We start from the raw sequence: 24,888 nt of genomic DNA, 5'->3' as shown, positions 1-24,888 counted from the left end.
GCTTGGGGGATTCCCAAAGGCATCTGGCTGGCCACTGTGAGAGCAGGATGCTGGACTAGATGGGCCTTTGACAGCCACTTGACTCAGTAGATCTCTGATTGCAGGTAAGAACTGCTGCTCTATCAGCCCCTGTCACATGTCCATCCAACATGTCAAGAGGCTACCAGGCCACACACCCCACCAGCCACATGTGCAGCAACCATGAGAAGGGGTACTTGTGTATACTGACATAGACACTCACAGCTCTTCTGTGTAAGGATGGTATCCTGAGTCCTTTCTCAGATGGAGAAATGTGATGTGCATTGGTACATGCACAGGGCTCCTGCACATGGTTACCCAATGTATGGCTGTTGAGGTGGAAATGTAGCAGCAAGGTTTATTAGCAGGGGCCGAGACTGGCCTGTGATGCTCCTCGACCCTCTCATGTGGGCTTTAAACCCATGATCAAGCAATAGCAAAGCAATGCAAACACACTTAGCGCTGAACAGGATGCAGGTGGATTAGGTTGTGAGGTTTATCTGCCCGCTTCTCCCAGTTAAATTGACTCCCCACCAGCTGAAGTTGGGATAACTATCTGCAAGAAAACCAACCAACCAAAGGGCATTCCTGGGATCTGGGGCAACCAAGCCATTTCCACTGCTATCACATGACAGTATTAGATTTAATTCAGGCCTACATCAAACCCAATAATCCTGCCTGCACTTTTTCCATAGCCATCCTGAGCAGGAGGGCTGCAGATGCGACTGTAGTTCTACTGCTCTGCAAAGCCCAGCCAGCACCATAAATGAATTAAATGCACAATATGCAGTTAGGAAGCTGTCCAAATCAAGTCAGACTATTTGTCCATTAAGCCTGGTATTTGCTACTCTGGCTGGCAGCTATTCACCAGTGTCCCTGAAAAAGATCTTTCCCAGCACCTACAACCTGTTTTTTCCCTAAATGGAAAGGCAGAATTGAGCCTGTAGTCAAAGCATATGCTCTACTGTTGAACTATGTATGGTTTCCCCCTAGAACCTGCCTGATTCTTGTGACTAATTTGATTTAAACTGTTTTTAATATTGCATTTTAAAATGGCAATAATTGGACCTTTTGGTGAAGGAGAAGTAACAGTAGATGGATGTGGATTTATTCGAAGTTTGGTGTGCACAAGATTTGAACCTGGCGTTTATGGAAAAATGGCCAAATAAGTCACATGAAAGACGGTAACATTAAGAAAATGGACAAATTAGAAAAATATGATTTGATTTGTTTGAATACACCTTGACATTTTTACTGCTTCAATTTGCTATTCTATATAGGACATTGTTTAAAAAAAAGTGTGCATGCACACGAAAGCTCATACCTATGACAAACTTAGTTGGCCTCTAAGGTGCTACTGGAAGGATTTTTTTTAAAAAAAAACCAAACTTGTGAAATGGGCTTGGGTTTGGGAGGAGGGGGAATGTTGTTTGGATGCCGTTTCTCGCCCCCTCCTTTTCAAAAATTAATAAAATCAATTTTAAAAGTAGCAGTAGTAACAACAACAATAATACAAGGTGAAGAGACCAGCAACTTTTAACGAGAAAAATTCGGGGCAAAACGATTCAGACCGAGACTACGGGCATGAGAGCACCAGTGTTCAGAAAGCGTGCAATATCATCCTCCTGTTAACCTGTGATTAGCTGGAGAGTATGCCTCGGTTACTCGAGCTAATGAAGTGCTGAACAATTCTCTGAGGATAAAATAAACTAAAACAGCCATAATTAAGCAACGGGGGTGGGGAAGAGCCCTTCCCGATAACGTAACAACTCCACCAAAACTCCACTCAACTTATACCAGAGCAATAACGCTCATCTCAAACGACCATCGGATAACAGCAACCAGCAGAATCGGATGCCTCATCCTGTGCTTTCCCCCACCCTTCCCATAGAAACATGACCGCAGCAACCGCAGCCTTCACCAATGCTGGAGAGGCAGCCAGGCAGGCAGCCTGGTAAAAGTTCTGAAGCGAGCCCGGCGCAGGGGGATGACGTCACGGCATCATGGCCGCCCCCGTGAGGCTCCCACGTGGTGGGATTTCCCGGAAGCGTCGCTGTGCAGTGTCTGGTGGGATCTTCGCAGGGTCTTTTCTCGGCGGGTGCAAACGGCGCTCGTTGGGCTGTTAAACCCGGCAAGTGCGCTGAAGTAGCCTCGGAGGGCCAGCGGAGGAAGGAAGGCAAGGATTACTTTTGTGCAGCTGTAGAGATTTGTGTGGTGTAATGTATTTATACATATAGATATTTCAGGGTAAGTCTCTTGGAGACCTTGGGTGACGAGCGACTAATAAGTTCAACTAATAATAATAAAAAAATAAGAAGAAGAACTTGGAAGGAGATAACCGCGTGGGGCGGGTAGCAGGAAAGGACGGACGGGAGACCCCAAAGAAGCAAAATCGAGGTTGCTATTTACTGTTCTTGTAGTTTCATTACCATATAAGGCTGCATCCTTAAAAATGCTTGTTATTGCCACTTTGATGCCTCGCTGTTCCTCAGGAGCCTAGAGTGGCATATACCTTCTCTCTTTCCTTCCTTTCTCTCCCCTCCCCCCACTTTAATCTCGCAACAGTAGCGGTAATATTGGTTGAGAAACGGCGGGGGGGGGGTCAGCTGGGGGTTCACCCCACTGAGCTTCATGGCGGTGTGGTGATTTGGAGATTGGTCTCCTCAGTACAGTAAAAAGGTAAAGGTAAAGGGACCCCTGACCATTAGGTCCAGTCGTGACCGACTCTGGGGTTGCGCGCTCATCTCGCATTATTGGCCGAGGGAGCCGGTGTATAGCTTCCAGGTCACAGTACTTGGAAGTAAATCCCCGGTGAATCAGTTAAACTTCTGAATAAAACATATTTAGGATGGCTTCCCGGTCAACTGTTAATTCGTGCAGTTGTCTGCGTGTTGGACGCAAACTCACAACATAATGTTGTTGCGTAACACATTTACTGGGGGGACTGGCGAATTGGGAGGTTGCTGATTAGCAGAGATCCAAAAGTCTCTCATTATCTGAAAACCGTACACTTACAGTTCATTTCTATTTTTGATTCTTCCTTGTCCCCTGTTCACCTGCAAGTTGGTTGGGGTAGGACTGCCACATTTTCTGTTATTTATTTGTTTGCTTATTAAAATAAAAATACTGTATACAGCTGTATCATAAATATATATCACAGGGGTTTACAATAATATAAAAAGCATTTTAAAAATATTTTAAATATCACATGACCTTAGCATAGGTGACAGCCAACTATGATGTGAACAGCTCCCCTCCCCCCACCACAAAAAATAGTTGCAGGTACAGCATAGGGTGGAGAAAGATGCAGCTATTTAATTTCCACCTATTGTACATAGCAGCCCTGTTTTAACAACTGTATGTTTAAACCTGGACACTGAACCCCACAAAAACTGTAGTTTAGGATTAGGATCGAAATGTTGGACAATTAACCACATTAAATACTCAGATATTTGAAGTAAGCCACTGAGTGATATCCAGCTGAGTCATACTCTGAGTAGACCTATTGAAACCAGTGGACTTCATAAGTCAGCTTATTTCAGTGGGGCTGTTCTGAGTATGACTAACATTGAATAAAGGTGTAGAAGATCACTCTTTTATTTCAGCTCCCTAGCCTTGCTGGAGGGGATGAACCTAGGAGCATGGAAAAATGTCCCCCCTGGCTACCAGATGTAACTGCAGGCATTTCCAAACAGGCACACAAGCTTCTGTGAGTAAGCTGCTGTCAGTTCCAGAAGCCACTGGGACTGGAAAGATCCAGATTTAGATCCTCACTCAGCCATGAAGCTTATGGTGTGATGTTGGGTTAGTTGCACACACTTTGCACAACCTGCTTCACAGGGCTGTTCAAAGGATAATAATGGGGAATGGGTAGTATGCATGATAATGTGGGTCCCATGGAGGAGGGGCAGAATTAAAATAATATGTCACATTTTTTAAAAGTTGATGTCATTGTTTCATAGTAAGGGCCATCGGGTTAGTTTAAGTGTCAGACCTGTTGATTAGCATTTGTCCTCCTGCTGTAACCTTGTGACCATTATGGGACTGGTCAAATGTCTGAGATAGCTCAGTCGGTAGAGCACAAGACGCTTAATCTCTCTCTCTCTCTCTCTCTCTCTCTCTCTCTCTCTCTCTCTCTCTCTCTCTCTATCTCTATCTCTCTCTCATACGCTTTATTCTTCATACATGCACCTGTATATATCTTCCTTATTTTACAGTTTTGTCAAAACAAAAATCCAACAAAAGAATATAAATCCTCCTACAATATATTTAGTACAAAAGTTTGACTTCCTGTCGTTTCCCAATTTTTCCACTCTAATAAACCTATTGCCTCAATAGGTTTATTACTCATGAAATAATTTTTATACATATATAAATCTGTTTTCTCCCTTTTAACCTATATTACTCGCAGAGATTACTCAAAGGTTGCTACAATTATCCTTTAAATATCTCCTTAGAGGTTCCCAGTTTGAAATGAACTCCTGTTTTGACTTATCTTTGATCTTTTCTGAGAGACTGTCTAATTCAGCATATTCTACCAGCTTTAGTAGCCATTCAGATTTAGTGGAATTTTGTCACTCTTCCAATGTTTTTGCTATAAGTACCCTTGCAGCCCAGGTGGCGCTGTGGGTTAAACCACAGAGCCTAGGGCTTGTTGATCAGAAGGTCGGCAGTTCGAATCCCTGCAACGGGGTGAGCTCCCGTTGCTCGGTCCCAGCTCCTGCCCACCTAGCAGTTCGAAAGCACATCAAAGTGCAAGTAGATAAATAGGGACCGCTCCGGCGGGAAGGTAAACGGTGTTTCCGTGTGCTGCTCTGGTTCACCAGAAGCAGCTTTGTCATGCTGGCCACATGACCCGGAAGCTGTCTGCGGACAAACGCCGGCTCCCTCAGCCTATAGAGTGAGATGAGCGCCACAACCCCAGAGTCAGACACGACTGGACCTGATGGTCAGGGGCCCCTTTACCTTTACCCTTGTGGCAGTGGTGGCATACAGAAAGACTTTTCTTATCTTCCTAACAATGTCTGGACCTGTAATGCCCAATAAAAATGATTCTGGTTTCTTCAGAAAAGATACATTTAAGATTGTTTTGAGCGCCCACCCCCAAAGCAGTAGTCCAAAACATCTGGAGGGCTGAAGTTTGGGGATGCCTGCTCTACAGTATATCATTCCAAAAGGTCTTAATCTTTTTACACACCCACCACATGTGGAAGAGAGTTCCACCTGGTTTTCCACATCTCCAGCATGTATTTGGAATATTTTTGTACATTTTGGAAAGTTTGCAGGGGGTTAAATACCACAGATATAGCATCTTTTGGAGGTTCTCCCTTAATGTAAAACATGCCATAAATTTCCAATTAACTTTCCATAGGTGTTCCCATTGGCTCATCTCTATGTTGTGACCAAAGTCTTGAGCCTATTTAATCATCACTGATTTGACCGCCTCCTCCTTGACTTCCCAGACAAGGAGGAGTCAATATGTTTTATAAAGAGTTTTGGTCTTAGAGTTTACTAGGTCAGATTCAAATTTGGAAATCTCCGTCACAAATACTTTCTTTTTATCATTTTTTAAAGTTTCAAATAATTGATAATATTGAAACCAATCTGACACCTGGTCTCTTATTTCTTAAAAAAAAAACCTTTTAACTGGGCTTCCTCTTCTTTTAATAATGATTTGTATACAGGCCAATTTCCGCTTGTGTTCTTCCTTTTCACTGCAAGTGCTTCAATTTGTGACATCCACCAAGGCACTTTTGGTTCAAGAAGGTCTTTATGTTTTTCCCAGACCATGTAGAGGGATTTTCTGATGATATGATTCAAAAAGTTACTTTGAACTCTGACCTTCCCATAACCCAGGTAGGCATGCCAGCCATACCTGTTGTTATACCCTTCCAGATCTATCAATTCCGGGTTTTTGAGTGTGCACCACTCCTTTAGCCAGGTGAGACAGGCCACCTCATAATACCATCTTAAATCCGGCAGGGAAAAGCCCTTAATCTCTGGGTCATGGGTTCAAGCACCACGTTGGGCAAAAGATCCTCCATTGCAAATGTATTTTGTATAGTTAAGCTTTTACGTCTATTTTCAGTACATTTTATTTTATTTTATTGCTACGGCTAGTGGCTGATGCAAATAAATATTATTCTGATTCCTTGCACTGCAGAGGATTGGACTAGATGACCCTCGGGGTCCCTTCCAACTCTATAATTCTGTGAATGCCCAGCTGTATGTTTAGGATCCTTTATAAGGGAATATGCATCTGACAGTACAAGGCACCACTTCATTTCCATCATTCTTTATTCGACCCTCAGTCAGCAAAACCACTTCATTTCACGTCTTCTCTTTGCAAATTTCAGAAAGAAAAATTGTATTCCTTTTGCACATGTAATCTTCCACCAGCTTTTGAGTCTAATGATTCCAATGCCACAGCTGCCAGTTATAGCGTGCGTTGTCCATGCTGGCTGCCTGAAAGTTTTTTTAAAAAAAATACAGTCACTACCAAATCTGAGAGGATTGTTGTTCAGAACAAAATATGTAGAACCAAATGTTCAAAGAACCAGGAAGAGAACACAAGCCCATGAAGGGCATATTGAGACATGTTGCTGTAGGAGTTGTTCACATGAGTGATTATTCAACTCCCCCAGCCCCCAAGATAAATGTTAACAGTAAAAGTCCCAGTAGCTGTTGTCACTTTTCATATGAATGGACTTAGCAGGCTGGTAAGGACGACTGTAAGGAGAAGGTCTCTGCCAGTTAGCCAATGTGGTGCCCTCTAAATGCTGTTGGACTAGTGGTTAGGGTGTCAGGCTAGGTAGACCAGGGTTCAAATCCCCACTCACCCATGGTCTGAAATGATTGGAGTTATAGTCCAAAACATCTGGAATGCATCAGGTTGGGAAGCTCGTCTAGGGAAAGACAGGGTTTTGGGAGAAGGTAGCGTGGCGTAGGAAGCAGGAAAGGACTAGGAAAGGAGGGTGGGAATGGTCTGAATCAGAGGACCCCAAACTAAGGCCCGGGGGCAGGATGCGGCCCAATCACCTTCTAAATCTGGCCCGCGGACGGTCTGGGAATCAGCATGTTTTTACATGAGTAGAATGTGTTCTTTTATTTAAAATGCATCTCTGGGTTATTTGTGGGGCCTGCCTGGTGTTTTTATGAGTAGAATGTGTCCTTTTATTTAAAATGCATCTCTGGGTTATTTGTGGGGCATAGGAATTCCATTCATATTTTCCCCCAAATATATAGTCTGGCTCCCCACAAGATCTGAGGGACAGTGGACCGGCCCCCTGCTGAAAAAGTTTGCTGACCCCTGGTCTGAATGAACTTGGGGAGGACCTAAGAGGGGAAGAGAAACTAGAGTGCTGTATTAGTGAAGGAGAGATGCTCATAGTTGGGAGCTGCAGAGAATTACATTTTCATTTGAAATGGCCTCATCAGATACACCTGCCTAGTCCAGCTTATAAAGATATACCCTTCCATCAAATCAAAGAAGAGGCAGAGCAAAGTAGTTTTACAATTAATATTAAAGTTATTTACAGTGGCAGGAATATATAGCTCAATCCTTGAAAACCACACAAATTCTGATTGGATTAAGAAAATCTGGGACATGGTTTTAATATGCAGATTGGCTATAGCAGCACAAAACAGACTTTGTTTATTAATTCTAATAATAACAAATTTCATGGTGTACTGCCATATATCACTTTTTCTGCGTTATGAGTCACTTAAAAAAATTGATTTAATAATTGCATAAAGTGTTAAAACAGTGCCCAGTGGTATCCTTTTTTCTTTTATCTCTTCCTTTTGTGCAATTTCATGTTATGTACTTTATATAATGAATTTAACTGATAGCCATTTTTGAAATATTTTCCTTTGTTCTTCTTTGAAGGTCAACCATGAAGCTCAAGCAAGGTTCAAGTAAGTTTAAGACTCCATCCAAACTTAAGCGAAGAGGCATCAAAGTGACAGGGGCATGGAAGCCCATTGAGATTGACCCAAATCTCTTTGCCGACGAGCAACTTGGAGGCTTAGTGTGCTTTGAGGAGCTTACAGATTATAAACTGGTATCTTCCTCGAAATCGGGGGAAGAAAATGCCAGGGGGAGAAAATCTAGTAGGAGGCCTGGAGAAGAGGAAGAACATAGCACAATTCCCAAAAAGAAGAGGAAGAAGGAGAAAAATCTGGAACAGGAAGTGAGGAGTGGCGATGAACCTCAGGTGGAGGAACTGGTAACAACTGAGCAGGAGGCTGAATGCAAAGAGGCCATCCCTAGCTTTGAGCAAGATGAGAGAGTGGAAGGAGACACCACAATCCTGAAAAGAAAAGTGAAGAAAAAGAGGAAGAAGAAAACATGTCCTCCCCAAGATGTTGCTGAACCAGCAACAAAACAAACAAAAGCTTCTAAAAAGGTTAAGAACTGGACAGCAGAAGTCCTGTCTTCATCTTCAGGTCAGGAAGTGGACATGTCTGCATGGAAAGGCCTCTTCGTTCCTAAGCCTGTTCTTCAGGCACTGAGTGAATTAGGGTTCAGTGCGCCAACTCCAATTCAGGCCCTGGCTCTGCCTTCTGCTATTCGAGATGGCATGGATGTCCTTGGAGCCGCCGAGACAGGTATAACTCATTGCTTCGGCGGTTGTTTCGCTTCCACTGTCCAATATGTGTTTATTTTGTACCTCCATAAGCACATTATAGAAGTATGGATTTTGGTAATTGAGCATAAAGTACAGTGTGCTGAGAATTTCAGCTTTTTCTTCTGTGGGTGAAAAATATTTGGGCGCAGGGGCTGGTGAAATTGAAGAAAGCCAGCAGGACATCAGTGGTGAGGACAGGGCCAGCCCGAGACATTCTACTGCTGTAGGCAAAACGCCCCAGCAATGCCCTCTTCCCTGCAACAATTAATTTATTATGTTTATTTATTAAATTTATATAACGCCATTCATTGTAAGATCTCAAGGCGGTTCACAGGATGGTACAAGTTAAAAGCAAGAGTGCAAATTTTCAACTTTGAAACATGCTTTTTGATTGTAAAATTTTATATCGCGATTTCAGTGTATTAGATTTGTTGGCATCTCTCAGCTAAATTTGGCAGGCATCAAATATGGATTCTTATAACCTGCCAATTGTCAATAACAAATTACAGACAGCTGCACGGGCACCAAGATTCAACTAGTATCTGTGTGTTTGTGTGTTTTTAAATATTCCAATCTGTTCCGAGTTGCTTTGTACTCTCTTTTTCAATCTGTGCTCTGGCTTCTAAGCCACTATGCCTAAAACAAAGCTCTGTGTTTTCCTTATTCGCTGTAATGGGGAACCTGTAGTGACTATAACATTTCCCCCTTTTTGGCCGAAGTGGATAAAATTTTGAGAGACAAATGCCCTTCCGGAATGCAGTGAGCTTGCCAGATTGTAGACCGATGGAGAAATTTTCATGAAGGGCATCTTTAAAATTTGATGAATCTTAACTAAAGGAAAAGTATTACTTTTTTGGTGTTTGGCCGAATTGTATGCAGTTTGCAGGCATCACCTGAGGGGATGAAGCCTTTTGAATTTCAGAATGAATCATAAGGTGGTGGTAGAAGGGTTATTGGTGGAGTGTGTGAGCTCCCCATGCCCCCTAAGCCTTAGGGATTGCAACTTTTCTTCCCTAGGAGAGTGAGAGACCTCTACATTGTGATTGGAGTGCCCTGAGAAAATAATTATCTCTGATTCAAGCCAAGACCTGTCTGTCAACATGGCAGATTGCACCCCTCCCCTTTTGAGCTCTGGGCATCTCCCCTCTCGGTTTTGTTTCATTTTGGTGGGGAGAGAATCGTTCATATTTTGGAGAGCTAAAGCTACAGAGTGATTCTGCTGCTGCTGCTGAACTACAACTCCCACAACTCCTCCACCATTGGCCATGCTGTCTGGGACTTAGGAGATTCGTAGTTCAGCAACATCTGGAGGGCTGCAGGTTAACCACCCCTGGCTTATTGAATTGAGAAGGTCCCAACTTCATCTCCCCTGAATTCACATTATCTCAACACTTACTGAGGAGGAGCATTGGTGTGCCTGCCAATTCCCCCTTCCCTTGGTGGACTGTCTTCCAGATTCAGAGGCCAGCCTGGGTGAACAACCTTTACCACAAGACCTGGGAGCAGGGGCATATGCGCAGGGAGACTTGGGGTGGGGGGCAGAGATTAAGAGTGGCCCTCCTGTTTGCCAGTTTTCACTTGAGAAAAGTCCCTCCACTCCTTATGAGGGACACACTGGGTTAGTGACTCCATATTTCCTACAGAAAACCCTCAGCCAAGGAGTTAAAATGTCAGTGGCAGCAACAGAAAATTGCATCACGAGAGATGAGTTGAGTAGAATGCAGTTTATCCTTGGCCTAGATTTTATTTCTATGTGTGGAGAGCACTGATCAGAGCTGTCAGTTAAGACAATTCCTTTTATAGAGCTTTTTTTTAAAAAAGACAGAGAGTAGAAGGAAAAATCCAACCAAGTACACATGTTGCACGTCAACAGCATTACAATACAGTGGTACCTCTTGTTGCGAACGGGATCCACATGCGCATGATGCAATGTGCTCATGCACAAAGCGCAATTTAGCGCTTCTGCGCATGCTTGCAGGTTACGGACATGCTGAACCTAGAAGTAACCCGTTCCGGGACTTCTGGGTTCGGCATGCCCGTAACCTGAAAACACGCAACCCGCAGCAGACGTATCTTGAGGTATGACTTTAGTTTGTATGTTACCTTAGGATGGTGGAAGCCTCAGAGCAACCTTTGCACACCCAACAACAAGCAGTCCAGAAACCACTACAATTTTTAATATATTTTTTAAGGAGAGCAGCCATTTCGCTTTGCGGTGAGTCTTCTTGCAGACTAGCAGCCTACAAAGGAACCAGTATTTAAGAGTCTAGGCACTTATTGTTGGTTTTAAAAATATACAGTGGTACCTCTACTTACGAATTTAATGTGTTCTGAACGCACATTCGTAAGTCGAAAAAAAATTGTAAGTCGAATCCCATAGGAATGCATTGGGAGAAAAAATTCGTAAGTAGAAGCAACCCTATCTAAAAATTCATAAGTAGAAAAAATCCTATCTAAACCACATCCAAGATGGCGGATGGAGCTCTATTCGTAAGTAGAAACATTCGTAAGTAGAGTTATTTGTAAGTAGAGGTACCACTGTATATATATGTCCAATGGATTTCACAATGATTTATACTTATTAATTAACTTGTTGAAAGGGAACCCACAGTGAAATGTCTTGGTCAGATAAGCAACGACAGGTGCCTGTTTTAAGAAGCGCCAATTTGACCCATTATAAGGCAACTACATATATTTACATGGCTTTAATTAAAAGGGAGCCCTGGCTGAGGGATAATGGATACCCTTTGCATCCAGAAATTTTGAGGTTCAATCCTCATCAACTTCAAGGAGCAGGAAGCTGCTGAAGTAAAAGAATCCCTTGCCTGAGATCCTGGAAAAGAGCTGGCAGTCAAAGAAGAGTAGACCAGGCATCCCCAAACTTCGGCCCTCCAGATGTTTTGGACTACAATTCCCATCTTCCCTGAGCACTGGTCCTGTTAGTTAGGGATCATGGGAGTTGTAGGCCAAAACCTCTGGAGGGCCGCAGTTTGGGGTTGCCTGGAGTAGACAATACCAGACTAGTGAGGGGGAACCGGCTGGTTTGGTTTCTTAATTTTAGATTTAAGCTTAGTATTGATCATTCAACAAGTGTACAAATTTTTTAGAAAATTGGATGACACGAGGTAGAAAAGTTGGATCACTTGATATGGAATGACCTGGCTACACTAGCGTAAGGCAGTTTAGAAAACATTCAGAAATGTTTGACTCATTTACACTGTATATGGATGGAGTGTTTATTAAAGATATGTTAAAAAGAAATGGGATGAAGCAAGTCCCCTATTTTAAAAAAGTGCAGAATTTGGGGGTTTTTAGTTTAGGGAAAAGGCAAAGAGAGGCAACATGGTAGAAGTTTATAAAATTATGCATGGAGAAAGTAGATAGAGAAAAGTTGTTGTTTTTTCTCCCCTCGCTCCTCACACTATCCAATGAAGCTGAATGTTGGAAGATTCAGGATGGGTAAAAGAAAGTGCCTAGTTAAACTCTGGAGCTTAGTTCTGTGGGAGGCAATGATGGCCAACAGCTTGGATGGCTTGAAAAGAGGGTTAGGCAACATCATGGAGGGCAAGCCTATCAAGGACTACCAGCCATGTTGTCAGCAATGCTTCTGAATACCAGTTGCTGGAAACCATAGGAGGGAAGAGGCACCTGGGTGGCTGCTGTGACAACAAGATGCTGGACTAGGTGGGCAATTGGCCTAATCCAGCAGGCTCCTCTTGTGTGCCTAGGTTTCTAACCTGTGTTTCATTTGTCCGTATTTAGGAAGTGGCAAGACTCTTGCTTTCGCCATTCCAATGATCCATTCCATTCTGCAGTGGCGCAAATCAACAAGATTGGCAAGTGGAAGGGACAGCCCGCTTGACGAAGGAGAGGACGGTGAGGATGAGGTACCCAAGCAGGAAGAGACTGTGGATACAGGAGGCTTGAGCCCTGATGGGGGTGAAGCTAGTGGCGATGACGATGGCGACGGTGACAAGTCTTTGGCAGTAGGAAACCTGAAGGTGTTGGAGGGTGCAGAACATGATCTGGGTTTCCCAAAACCTAATGCTGCTGCACATAAAAACAATCCTCTCCTGGGATTGGTCTTGACTCCTACAAGGGAACTTGCTGTCCAAGTGAAGCATCACATTGATGCAGTGAACAGATTCACAGGTAATGTCAATTCCTGGTAATCATAGAATTGGAAGGGACTCCAAGGGTCCAGCCCTCTGTAATGCAGCAATCTCAACTAAATCCCCCATGGCAGATGGCCATCCATCAATGCTATTGTTGTGGCTATTATTTCGTTTGTGAATCACTTCCTATGGCATATCTAGAAGTGATTCTACAATACAGTGAAGAGAGATGAGACAATGGCATATATAAAATCAGTTTTTATTTTCATCTAACATACATATAAAGGTCTGTCTTCCATTACTTACTTTGCTGCTGAAGCACATTGCTTTGGTTTCCCTTTCCTAAAATGGAAACATGCTCTGCAGAGAAAGTTTCCTACAGTTTTCTGTCTTCTCTGCAGGGAAAGCACGGACTATGGTACTGGGATGCACAATTTCCTGAGGAAATCCTTGGTTTTTTTCTTTTCTTTTTTGAAATGCAGCTTTCTAACTTTACTTGCTGTGAGGCTGTGTATGAAGGTGTCTGGGACATCTGAGAACCCAGAGAGGTGGTTGAGTAAGAAGTCCAATAATTGGTGGTGGCGCTTCAATGACCTGCCCGGTTCATTTTCTCACACAACTAGGAAGCCAAGATAAATTATTCAAAATAAGGGTGGTTGTTATTTACATAATTTTTACTGGTTGAGATTTCCACTTTTTGCGGGGGTCAGCATCACATTGGTATAGATTTTTTAAAATGGTACACTACTAGGAAGAGCACACACCATCTTAAATACGGGATTAATGCTGTTTTGGAGACGCAGGTCATCTTTGTAGTTTGTTGGGGGTTTGTGCTCCTAAAAAGGGGGGGGGGAGGTAAATCCAGTGATTTCTTACAAACATGGTGCAGCATCTCATGACTTTCATGCTAGAAAATTTTATGAAATATAGCTACAATGCTCCAGGGACCTTAATGTCCTATTGGTCTTCTGTCTTTTAGGCATTAAGGCAACCATTCTTGTTGGAGGAATGGCACCTCAGAAGCAGCAGCGAGTTCTGAAAAGGAAGCCCGAGATTGTAATCGCGACCCCGGGGCGCCTATGGGAACTAATACAGGAGAAGCAGCCACATCTCTCAAACCTGCGGCAACTCAGGTACTCGAGATCGTTTTTCAAATATGTCTTCCTTCTCCCAAAGGAGCAAATGCTATCTGGGTATTTTTAAGATCATCAATGCTAAAGAACTTCCTGCTTAAGCAATAGTACAGAGGTAGTCAATGTATCACCCTCCAGATGTTGTTGGACTACAGCTCCCAACAGCCCTGACTGGGGCTGATGGGATTTGGAGTTCAGCAACACCAAGGGCACTATGGTTAGCCACCACTGCAATAAACACGGTGCAGGAACTTTCAGGGCTTTCCCTTGACGTTCACAATTGCTGCTTTGAGAATCGGGGGAGACTTGCGCATGCTTGATGTTGCACTTGAACCACTTAGCTCTGTTGCACCTGCCTGCATGTACTGTGGCTCATTCAGATGAGCAGCAGAGACCATGAAGCTACTACAGAACAATTGAGGTGAGTGGAGGATGGAAACTGTTTCCATAATTGGCCTGACTTACCAGATTTCCCACTCCACCCAGCTCATGCCACATTTCAAAGCAAATTTCCAGGCACTGGCAAGTGGCGACCAGTGTTAGAAATCAGCCAGGCGTCAGGTGCATTTTGCGACTGGTGTGGGTCCAGCTGTGATCACCTGGAGATCTCTGGATGCCAGGTTGGCGACTGGGGAAAGCAAAATGTCACTTAGGGAAGGATCCGAAATATTTTCCTTGAAGCTTGAATTTGTTGTATTCTGGATTGCTTTATTTGATATTTTAATATGCTGTGAACCGTTTTGAGATTTGTTCTTTAAAATATAAAGTGGTATAGAAATGAACGGTGATGATGATGATGATGATAAATCCCATTGAAACGAAATGGCGCCTAAACGTTCCATAGTGGCAACCACAACCTACATTTAAGGTTCCATTTGTGGGTTAGCGGGAGTGGCAGCAGTTTCACCCTGGTTGCTCCTGGGCCCGGGCTCAATGCAGCTCATTCCTCCCTTGGTGCGCCAGGCAGTGACGGCAGAGAGACTCCCTCCATTGATAGTGCCTGGCACGCCAAGGGAATAATATGCTCTATTGCCCACAGTGCTGATGGAACCTGTTCTACCGGGTGCTGGCTACGTAGAGAGTCCCTCTGCCACCAGTGCGCTCAGGGAATAACAAGTTGCATCAGCTCCAGCACCTTACGGTCAGGAGTGGTGGTGGTTTCACCCACAGTCTACCGTCGGGTGAAGGCACCATCATGCTCTAGCCCTCAAACCAGCCCTGGGAGATGCATTGATACACCAGGCCTAGTGGTCGTCACTTTGCGACAGCAAAGTCCTTGAATTTGCTGGTGCAAATTCCATCAGATTTTGTTTCCTTGCAACTTGGTTTTCCACTTTGGTATCTATACAAGCATAAGGAATAAGAATCAGCTCATGGTTCTGTTCACGCACCGCAGACCATTGTGTCCCGTAGCAGGTAGGGCTCTTTTGAAGCGTGTCGGATTTCCTCTTATCTCAAAACCAAACGCTCTAAAACTGTCTCTTGCGTCCGTCTGACAGGTGCCTGGTGATCGATGAAGCGGACCGGATGGTGGAGAGGGGGCATTTCTTAGAACTCTCTCAGTTGCTGGAAATGCTGAGCGACTCGCAATATAACCCAAAACGTCAGACGTTCGTCTTTTCTGCCACCCTGACTTTGATCCACCAGGCTCCGACTAGGGTTCTCCGCAAGAAGAGAGCTGTCAAAATAGACAAGAAGACCAAGCTGGAAATGCTGATGGAAAAAGTTGGCATCAAGGGCAAGCCCAAAGTGATAGACTTGACCAGGAAAGAGGCCACTGTGGAGACACTCACCGAGACCAGGATCCACTGCGATACAGAGGAGAAAGACTACTACCTGTATTATTTCCTTCTTCAGTACCCAGGCAGAACCATGGTTTTTGCAAATAGTATAGATTGCATCAAGCGGCTCACTGCCCTCCTGACAATATTGGACTGCGACCTCCTGCCTCTTCATGCAAATATGCACCAAAAGCAAAGGTTGAAAAACCTGGAGAGGTTTGCTGAACGCAACAGGTCTGTTTCTCCACACACACACACACACCACCCTTTGGTTTATTGATTAAGATCATGCCACTTTTCAAAAGTGGATTGCTTGAACTGACAAAAACACAATGAGAACAAGAACGGAGTAATGTGCCACAGCAGAATTAGCAAGGAAAGGCAGAAAAACTTACCAGAATTTAAAGCTGGGCAAAACTTGAAGGGGGGAAGTAAAAATGACCCGCCTAAAGCTTAAACTGAGGGACCCAGGTGGCGCTGTGGTTAAACCACTGAGCCTAGGGCTTGCTGATCAGAAGGTTGGCGGTTCGAATCCCTGTGACGGGGTGAGCTCCCTTTGCTTGGTCCCAGCTCCTGCCAACCTAGCAGTTCGAAAGCACGTCAAAAATGCAAGTAGATAAATAGGAACCGCTACAGCGGGAAGGTAAACGGCGTTTCCATGTGCTGCTCTGGTTCGCCAGAAGCGGCTCTGACATGCTGGCCACATGACCTGGAAGCTGTACGCCGGCTCCCTCGGCCAATAACGCGAGATGCGCGCCACAACCCCAGAGTCGGTCACGACTTGACCTAATGGTTAGGGTTCCCTTTACCTTTACCTATGGAAGTGTAAACTCGATTCTGACCAAACTAAACCTCCTAGAGCATGATTTGCATCGGGAGGCTTAGTTTGGTCAGAATCAGGTATACATGTCAAGAGCTATCGCTAAATACATCACTTCTGGTAGATGAGCCACTTTTGCTTATAGTGGGCCGTGAAAATTTGTGTCCCAGGCTTTTTCAGAGCTTGGGAGCAGCCGCTGTGTGCCTCAGATGCCTCTCCCATAGATGTTAAAACCTGTGCAGGCTGACATGGAAGAAGCCTTTCAGATAACTTCTGTCCAAAGACTTGCAGGCAAAAACTAGCAGTCTGAATTGTAACCGGAAACAAACCAGTAGCCCCTCCTTCACAGGCTAAGTAAAGCAGTCTTAAATAGATAGGTTATCTTCTTTTTTGCCCCTTTTGTCTTTCTTTTCATTGTCCTTATGACACAGCCTTATTTTGCTTATGTTACTGTATCTAGCCTTCTGGTAATACTGAATTCAGTGTTAATGCGCCTTAGGGAGCTCTCCCCCCCTTTCCTTAATAAAACAACCATTGTCTCCACTTCTGCAATTTCAGCTGTGCCCTCTTGACAACAGATGTTGCCGCTCGCGGTCTTGACATTCCTCACGTGCAGCATGTCATACATTACCAGGTACTGGAACAAAATGTACTTCTGTTCTCCGTTCATGAATTTGTAATACATTGATGGCTGGCGGTAAATTGAAGACCACAAGCGATCTTTGTGGCCTGTCTTTGGGTTGTAACACAGAAGAAGAAAGAGAGGCATGGTGGATTGGTTTAAATCAAGATTGATTTAAGGTGGATTTAAAATCAAGTTTCCCATTTATACTTCATGGTGCAAATTTAGCTCCTAATTGCAACTGAATAGGCTATTATTTACACTGCTGTTTCATTCTTAAAGCCAAGGTGTGTGTCTGTTTGTTCCACTGTATATAACAAAGGCGCACCCCTGCATTGCCTCCCAAGATGGATGCCAACAATATAATTTATATGTTTTCCATTCTTCTACCTATACTATAGATGGACTGTCATTAAAATAATTCCATGTAGGTTCTCAAGACTAGTAGGTGTCGCCATGATAGTCTGTTAGGTAAACTTAAAGAGAATGTAGGAACAGACACACTTGGACCTTCTGAGTGTTGTTCCTTTCTGCTTCATTCTGCAGTCGTTTCAGATTTCTCTGACGTTTCTGGGCTTGCACATAATTGTGGAATCCAATAACTTCCAAGAGTTAGCACACCTTGTTAAACTGAAACAGTGCCATAAAGGTAAAGGTACCCCTGACCGTTAGGTTCAGTCGCGGACGACTCTGGGGTTGCGGCGCTCATCTCGCTTTATTGTCCAAGGGAGCCAGTGTACAGCTTCCGGGTCATGTGGCCAGCACGACTAAGCCGCTTCTGGCGAACCAGAGCAGTGCACAGAAACGGCGTTTACCTTCCCGCCGGAGCGGTACCTATTTATCAGTACCTACCTACTTGGTACGTACCTACTTGCACTTTGACGTGCTTTCGAACTGCTAGGTTGGCAGGAGCTGAGACCGAGCAACGGGAGCTCACCCTGTCGTGGGGATTCAAACCGCCTACCTTCTGATCGGAAAGTCCAAGAGGCTCAGTGCTTTAGACCACAGCGCCACCCGACCCCTAAAACAGTGCCATAGTAGGTGTGAAATTGCTTGCTGCTGGGGAGTATTAAGCATTCTCTTTTTGTGTACTTCAGACCCATTCCTACTGAAGTGCTTAATCTCTTTCACTGTTGCAGGTTCCACGCACCTCTGAGATTTACGTGCACAGAAGCGGCAGGACCGCCAGAGCTGCCAATGAGGGCCTGAGCTTGCTTCTGATTGGCCCAAGCGACATGATGAATTTCAAAAGGATTTACAAGACGCTGGAGAAGAATGAAGAGCTTCCTTTTTTTCCCGTCGAAACAAAATGCATGACGGCAATCAAGGTGAAACAGTGTTTTTTTTAAAGTAGTGTGTTCATATTTTCTATTTTATTTATCAACTGCAGCGCTTTTCACAGTTACTCAAGGCTTCGTAACAGATGTCTATTCCTAACACCTGATTTTGGAACTGGGAAGTGTGTGTATGTGAGATCTGGAACAGTGGTTCGGACTGAGCTGGCTGTTCATGAGCCAAGCTTGCTGTAAATTTTTTGTTTAAAAAAAACGCTTCTAGCAAGTGGTCTGGTGGAGGAGAGACAGAGTGATCCATCCCTTCTCTGCCAGTCAACATATTAGCCTGTATTAATGTCCTGGTCACCTGTGACAAGTTGTTAAAAGCAAGGTGGCATAAAGTTGGATATAGAATCCTAGAATTGTAGAATTGGAATGGATCCCACGGGTCATCTAGACCAATCCCCTGCAATGCAGGAATCTAAACCAAAGCATCCATGACAGATAGGTGCTTCTGGCACTCGAGTAGAGCCTGCACTCTCCTTTAGATCTTGCCAGCCAGGGTTGGAAGACCAGAAAAGAAGACATCATGTTATCACTAGTAGAGAAAAGACAAGAAAAGAGAGCAGGAGTTACGTGGAGACATTAAAATCAAAGCGGTTTTTAATTAGCTAAGTTTTCAGTAGTTGATTGCAGGTAATGAATGTTTTTCAGGACTAATTTTTCCTTTATTTGGCTGCTTAAGATTTTCCCATTGCTCATCACCCTGCTGTCATTTTTGCGGCCTTAATAATTTAATCCCTTATTAAATATGGAATATAGGCATAGATAAATCACCATGTCCCATTTGCAGGCTTGCGTGGGACTTTCTTTGGTGCCTACATTTTAAGCTCTTAATGTTGGCAGCACCCTGCCAGATCTCATTTTTCATCTAGAACATTCATCTAGCAGAACTGTTGAATTAAAACGTGTTGAAAGCTAAGGGCAAAAGACTTTTGTGAATTGCTCTGGTGATTCCGATATAACTTAGTGGAGCATAATTGCTTCTATTGCTTTGCATTGTAGAAAAGGCTCCTTTAGGAGGATAAGCAGAATATAAATTCAATTAATAAAATAACAGTGAAAAATAAATATATTTCCCCTCCAGTTTCTTTGTCATTTTCCTTGTTTTAAATGCTGTGTAATTTGAAGCTGGGTCTATATTATTTGTTTCTGTCTGTTTTGAGGTGGTAGCTTGCTCCATCCCAAATGTTTTGGGTAACAAAATAGAGGAAACAGCAGTAGTCTTACAAATAATTTTCCAATCTTTTTATTAATAATTGCAGTTGAACAAAAGTCCAGTTAAACCACCGAAACATAGGATATGTTTAAATCCACAGAGCTTGGTTGACTTAAGTTACACTACACCCAGACCTCTTAAGGCAAGCTTGTAAATCGCCATGTTACAAGTGGAAGATAACTAATCGTTGTCAGTGGGGAAAGCTTTTCTAATTCAGAATTGTTGGCTTCCTCCTTCCCCATTTGAGTTTGCTGATGTTCCATAAAAGGCCAATGTAAGTCATGGTGGAGCTTAAATTTAGCGTACTTAGACCCCCTTTCCATTTTGGCCTAATGGCAGTCCTGCAAAACAAGGTAGCTGGACAAATTAGCCCATGATTTCCCCCAGAGCCAGTATGGTGTAGTGGTTAAGAGCGGTAGACTCGTAATCTGGGGAACCAGGCTCGCATCTCCGCTCCTCCACATGCAGCTGCTGGGTGACCTTGGGCTAGTCATACTTCTTTGAAGTCTCTCAGCCCCACTCACCTCACAGAGAATGTTAGCTGCTTTGAGACTCCTTCGGGTAGTGATAAAGCGGGATATCAAATCCAAATTCTTCCTCCTCCTCCTCCTCCTCCTCCTCCTCCTCCTCCTCCTCCTCCTCCTCCTCCTCCTCCTCTTCGTCTTCTTCTTCTTCTTCTTCTTCTTCTTCTTCTTCTTCTTCTTCTTCTTCTTCTTCTTCTTCTTCTTCTTCTTCTTCTTCTTCAGATCACCCAATGAACTTTGCAGCTGAGTGCCAGTTCCAGCCCAGGTTTCCTCCTTATTCCAAGTCAGCTTGACCCCTTTGTAAACCAGTAATGTTTGTAGACCTGAGGTTCAAGGATGGCTTTACAAATAAATCACCTTGAAGTATGTCCAGAAGATAACAGGGATGGCAAAATTTAGGGAGTAATGGTTAACCTATGGTCCCATGAGTTCATTAGAGTTAGTGAATTCCTTACAAAGGCAAAGTGTGGAAGCTTTTTCATCTCCCCTGCTATTATGAGAGAAGGAATCTAACAAGCTGAAGGGCAAGTAATTAAAACATTAATGATAATAATAATAATAACAATGGCCAGAGACATCCACAGACTTCTACCATCTATTTGTTGAAGAAAAAGCAACTGGAAGACCGAGCCACATGAAAACAGTGCCACTTAGCCCATATATTTCCTTTGTCCATGTACTGCTTTGAGTGCCCACATCCTGTCCCTGCATGACACAAAAACTGATGGCTGGAAAACCTCACTGTGCTTCGTTGCAGGAGCGGGTGAACTTGGCAAGAAAGATTGAGAAGGTGGAATATTTCAACAGCCGAGCGAAGCAGCACAACTCATGGCTCCAGCAAGCTGCAGAAGCGCTTGAGCTTGATTTGGATGATGATGAGCTAATAGGCAAGTAGCAGTGTGTGTGTTTGGGCTTGGGAGGGAGGAACCACCCCGAGGAAGGTGTAATAAGGGGCATATCTCCTGGGTGGAGCCATGAAGGGGGGGCTCTCACACATCTAAAGAGCTCTATTTATGGACTCTTGTATTTATCTAAAATGCATTCCCCTCCTTTGGAAAATGAGGTTGTACACAAGTTGGGTAGCGGGGGGAGAGCAGGTAAGGCATAAACTTCATTCAAATTCAGCAAGAGTGTGCACAGCTTAGAGCCAGTTCAGACATTCAGAAAAAGAAAAAGCTGCAAACCTCCGTAATGACAGTCTCATATTTTAATGCTTCCCGAAGGATCAGTGCATGTGGAGTCCAAGTGTAGCAGATGTTCATGCGTGGATCAATCAGCCAAGGCAAGGTTAAAGAGGAGTGTTTTCGCCTGGTGCCTAAAGGTGTACAGTGAATCTTGTTTTACATGTCATCATTTAACTATTGGGAGTCAGAAACCCTTAACTATGTACTGTAAATTGTCCAGTCATCAGTAGATTTCCCTATGCTTTTCACCAGCCCCCAGCTTTAAGTAACAAAACTTCTAGAACCCCTCTTGATGATTTGTGCTGGGATTTATGTCCCCCCCCCCTCCCTCTGTGTGTGTCTACAGGAGGCCGACCCGATGAGCAAAATGAGAGTGAGAAACAGAAGATGCTAAAGGGGATGAAGAAACATCTGAAACACTTGCTCTCTCAGTCCATTTTTAAAAGCTTGATGAAGACCAAATACCCAACTCAGTCTGGGAAACTGCTCTTGTCCGATATTTCGGGAGAATGTTCTCAGTCTGCGTTGGACACCATGTCAAAAGCAAAAGTGAAGAAGATGAAGAAGAAACCACAGCAAAATGCAGAGAAGTTAAGGAAGTGACGGGACATTTTGGGGGTGCAAGTTAAGGAACACTTAATTCTCCCCTTCTCAGCCACTGGATGCTCAGACCCCTTTTAAGCACAGAGCTGTTCTAGAATGATTGCTGCTTCCTCTCCTGTTGCTGCTCTCAAGTCAGTCAAAGTGCATATACAGACACCTACCCACCCTTCTCGGTGCTGAGTTTACCTGACATGCAGGTGATGTCCCGTGTCTTGAGTTTTGTGTAAAACATGCCACCTGAAAGAACCAGGTGAGTGGAAGTCATTGCACATGATTGGGGTTGTATAGAAGCAACTGCAGAGGTGGCGGTGGGCCCAGAGGAAAGCATAAATGCGTGTGTATCGGCTCTGTATCCTTTTAATCAAGTTCATTTATTCATTTAAGTTGCAGGGCTTGTATATGCGTTTCTAAAGAAAACCCTATGTTTGTAATTCTTCGAATTTTGTGTTAGCATTTGATGCTTTAAATCATAGCAGCCGTGGGGAATCTTCTCTTCTGGGGAAAGAAGAAACTAAAACATGTCGGGGGGGGGGGGAATAGACTGTACCCTAAAGTAAATTAGAGAATGAATTTCTTGTTCTTAACTTGCCCAGCTGAAGTCTTTATTAAAATATTTGTAAAACTTTTTCTTAGCATTTTTATTAAACACAAAGCACATAAAACAAATTAGAGTAGGGAATGAGACAATAGGGGCCCTTCCAATGTATCCAGTGGTTGTGGGAGAAGAAGGTGCAGCCAATCTTTCTCTTTTTGCTGTTCAGGAAAATCCCTGATCCACTGGGGAGGTGGGTTTGTTTGCTTGTTTACAGAAAGATCAGAGGGAAGGGTAGCTTTATGGAGGCGTTCAAAAGCAAATTACATTTTCAGAATTCATTGCCCTCAGCAACTTAGAAACTTCATGCAGGGGATCAGTTCAAATAAGTTATGTATATTTCTAGTTTGCAGTGGAAAATTACTGACTGAAAAACAGGTGGGTAGGAGGATAAGCACGACTATCCTGCTTGACAATCTTTACAAGGTCATTTGGTTACATATATGGTCTACCACTCACAACTTTGGAATAGTTTACCAAAATTTGTTTGTGTTACATCTCTCAAACTTAGGGGATGTTTCTATTATTATTTGTGTTAGCCAGCTGCCCTGGAGGCTCTGTGAAGCTATATTCAGTGGAGTATGTGTAATAAAATAATAAATAAATGAAATTAATTCATGACACAAGGAGCTTGCCAGTAAAACTGGACGGTTTCAGGAAAATAAAAGGCTAAGGAGTAAACCCTACACAAATCCAGAGTGGAGTCCCTATGATGCTTGGATGCCTTATATGCCTCATTTCAGCAACTCCTGCAGTCAAGCTGATGCCAAATATATTGCTCTGCTTTCCTTTGGACCACATCAGCAAGGCCGAGAGGAGGGGGTCTTGTTGTCTGGGCAGCCCAGAACCTCCATATGCACTGTCCAGGCTTGCACACCGGAGGGGTCTCTTTGGTGCTGCTAATGCAGCAAAAACAACGCAGGCAACTACAACCACAGGAGGTGCTGTGATTCTCCAGTGATTTGACTTCACACTCCATTGTTTCTCGAGGCAGGTGGATGCCAACTCTGGTTGCTGAAAAAGAACCTGCAGTATTCCTGTGTTACACATGACCATGAGGAAGAACTGGATCCTCAAGACTTCCTAAAGAAAGTTGGAGCAATACTCCATCCCCAAAATTGAGGGTCTTTTGTCAGCAGTAGCTGGAGGTCAGCTATTGTAGTCTGTATCTGGAGGGCCACAAATTCTGTACCCTGAGTGAAGTGCAGCTTCTGCCATCGCTGATAAGAATTCAGAAATGGCTGCTCCAGTGGGGTTTCTTGTTCTCATACCCTTATTTAAATGCACAGGAGTTCTGGATGGGCAGGACAGATGGCACACCACATTGGCTGTGCTAATCTTTGGCTTTGCTTGACAGTTTCAAGTATCTCCATGTCAATTTCAGGCTATGAAGCTTTTCAAACCAACCTTACAAAAAGCAGAGGAGCTCCTGGGACTGTTAAGTGGCTGATAGAGCTATTATTTTCTAGGCCACTTATAATTTCCAATTAGCATTGTTACAAATATAGCTACACCCAGGAGGTGTTCCGTGAAGAGCAAACACCTAATCCCAGATGTAATAAACATTGGCACCTTCAGATTTTAAGTCACTGCCCTTGCACGGAGGTTGGATGTAGGTAGGTTTAATTTTTTGAAACCTCTTCATCTGCAGACATTAGGAGATCATCACCAGCATTTGGGGATTTCGTTTAAAGATAAGGCGAGTAAGAAGTGCCATGTTAGAAGTTTCTAAACTGGAGAATGTGCATAGAGAAAAGTTCCCCCCCCTCCTCCCATGACAGTACAGTATAACTCATGGAGAACTATTACAGATGGTATTTAACTCTAAGCAGACTTGCTAAGATGTATAAGACTGAATCAGATAAGTGCTGGAGATGTAATGAGGTCGAGGATATGTTCTTTCATATGTGGTGGACGTGTAAAAGGGAAATTATTATTAGGAAATAATTTATAATGAATTGAAAAAAAAGTTTAAAAGCACCTTTCCAGAAAAACCAGAGTCCTTTCTGTTGGGAATAATTCAGATGGAAATTCCCAGGTGCCAAAAAAGGTTATTTATGTATGCCAATACGGTGGTGCGTGTCTTGTTGGCCCAAAAATGGAAAAATGAGCAAGGTCCCAATCAAAGAAGAATGGCAACTTATACTTAAATATGCACAGCTTGTGGATCTAACTTATAGAATAAGAGAACAAGAAGAACATTCATTTAAGGAAGGATTGGAAAATGTTTATTGCAAGTAGATAAATAGGTACTGCTGTGGCGGGAAGGTAAACGGCGTTTCTGTGCGCTCTGTGGCACTCATCACGGTGTCC

The 24,888-nt window shown here is 43.6% G+C and overlaps 1 protein-coding gene across 3 annotated transcripts; it reads left to right on the top strand.

Annotated features, from left to right (window-relative positions):
• The first annotated feature begins 1,999 nt into the window (after window positions 1-1,999).
• DDX24 (DEAD-box helicase 24) lies at window positions 2,000-22,609 on the top strand. 3 transcript variants are annotated; one of them, XM_035106800.3, is made up of 9 exons: window positions 2,000-2,194; window positions 7,907-8,628; window positions 12,411-12,800; window positions 13,743-13,896; window positions 15,396-15,911; window positions 17,056-17,131; window positions 18,259-18,447; window positions 20,954-21,083; window positions 21,727-22,609. In XM_035106800.3, the coding sequence occupies exons 2-9, from the start codon at window positions 7,914-7,916 to the stop codon at window positions 21,981-21,983; spliced, it is 2,427 nt and encodes an 808-aa protein (XP_034962691.3). In that variant the 5' UTR covers window positions 2,000-2,194; window positions 7,907-7,913; the 3' UTR covers window positions 21,984-22,609. The 3 variants fall into 3 exon arrangements, with proteins under 3 accessions (XP_034962691.3, XP_034962701.3, XP_088511466.1); XM_035106810.3 differs by having other exon boundaries at window positions 2,045-2,265; XM_088655340.1 differs by having other exon boundaries at window positions 2,082-2,415.
• Window positions 22,610-24,888: the final 2,279 nt, after the last annotated feature.

Source organism: Zootoca vivipara, chromosome 1 (assembly GCF_965207765.1).
Source record: "Zootoca vivipara chromosome 1, rZooViv2.hap1.1, whole genome shotgun sequence".
Taxonomy (NCBI): Eukaryota; Metazoa; Chordata; class Lepidosauria; order Squamata; family Lacertidae; genus Zootoca; species Zootoca vivipara.
This window is presented reverse-complemented; position numbering and strand designations above follow the sequence as displayed.

Excerpts from the sequence above, each read along its gene's own strand:
- DDX24 (XM_035106800.3), top strand. The coding sequence starts at position 7,914 with ATGAAGCTCAAGCAAGGTTCAAGTAAGTTTAAGACTCCATCCAAACTT. Across the intron at positions 13,897-15,395 it reads TCAAACCTGCGGCAACTCAG|GTGCCTGGTGATCGATGAAG; the intron begins GTACTCGAGATC and ends TCCGTCTGACAG. Across the intron at positions 18,448-20,953 it reads AATGCATGACGGCAATCAAG|GAGCGGGTGAACTTGGCAAG; the intron begins GTGAAACAGTGT and ends GCTTCGTTGCAG.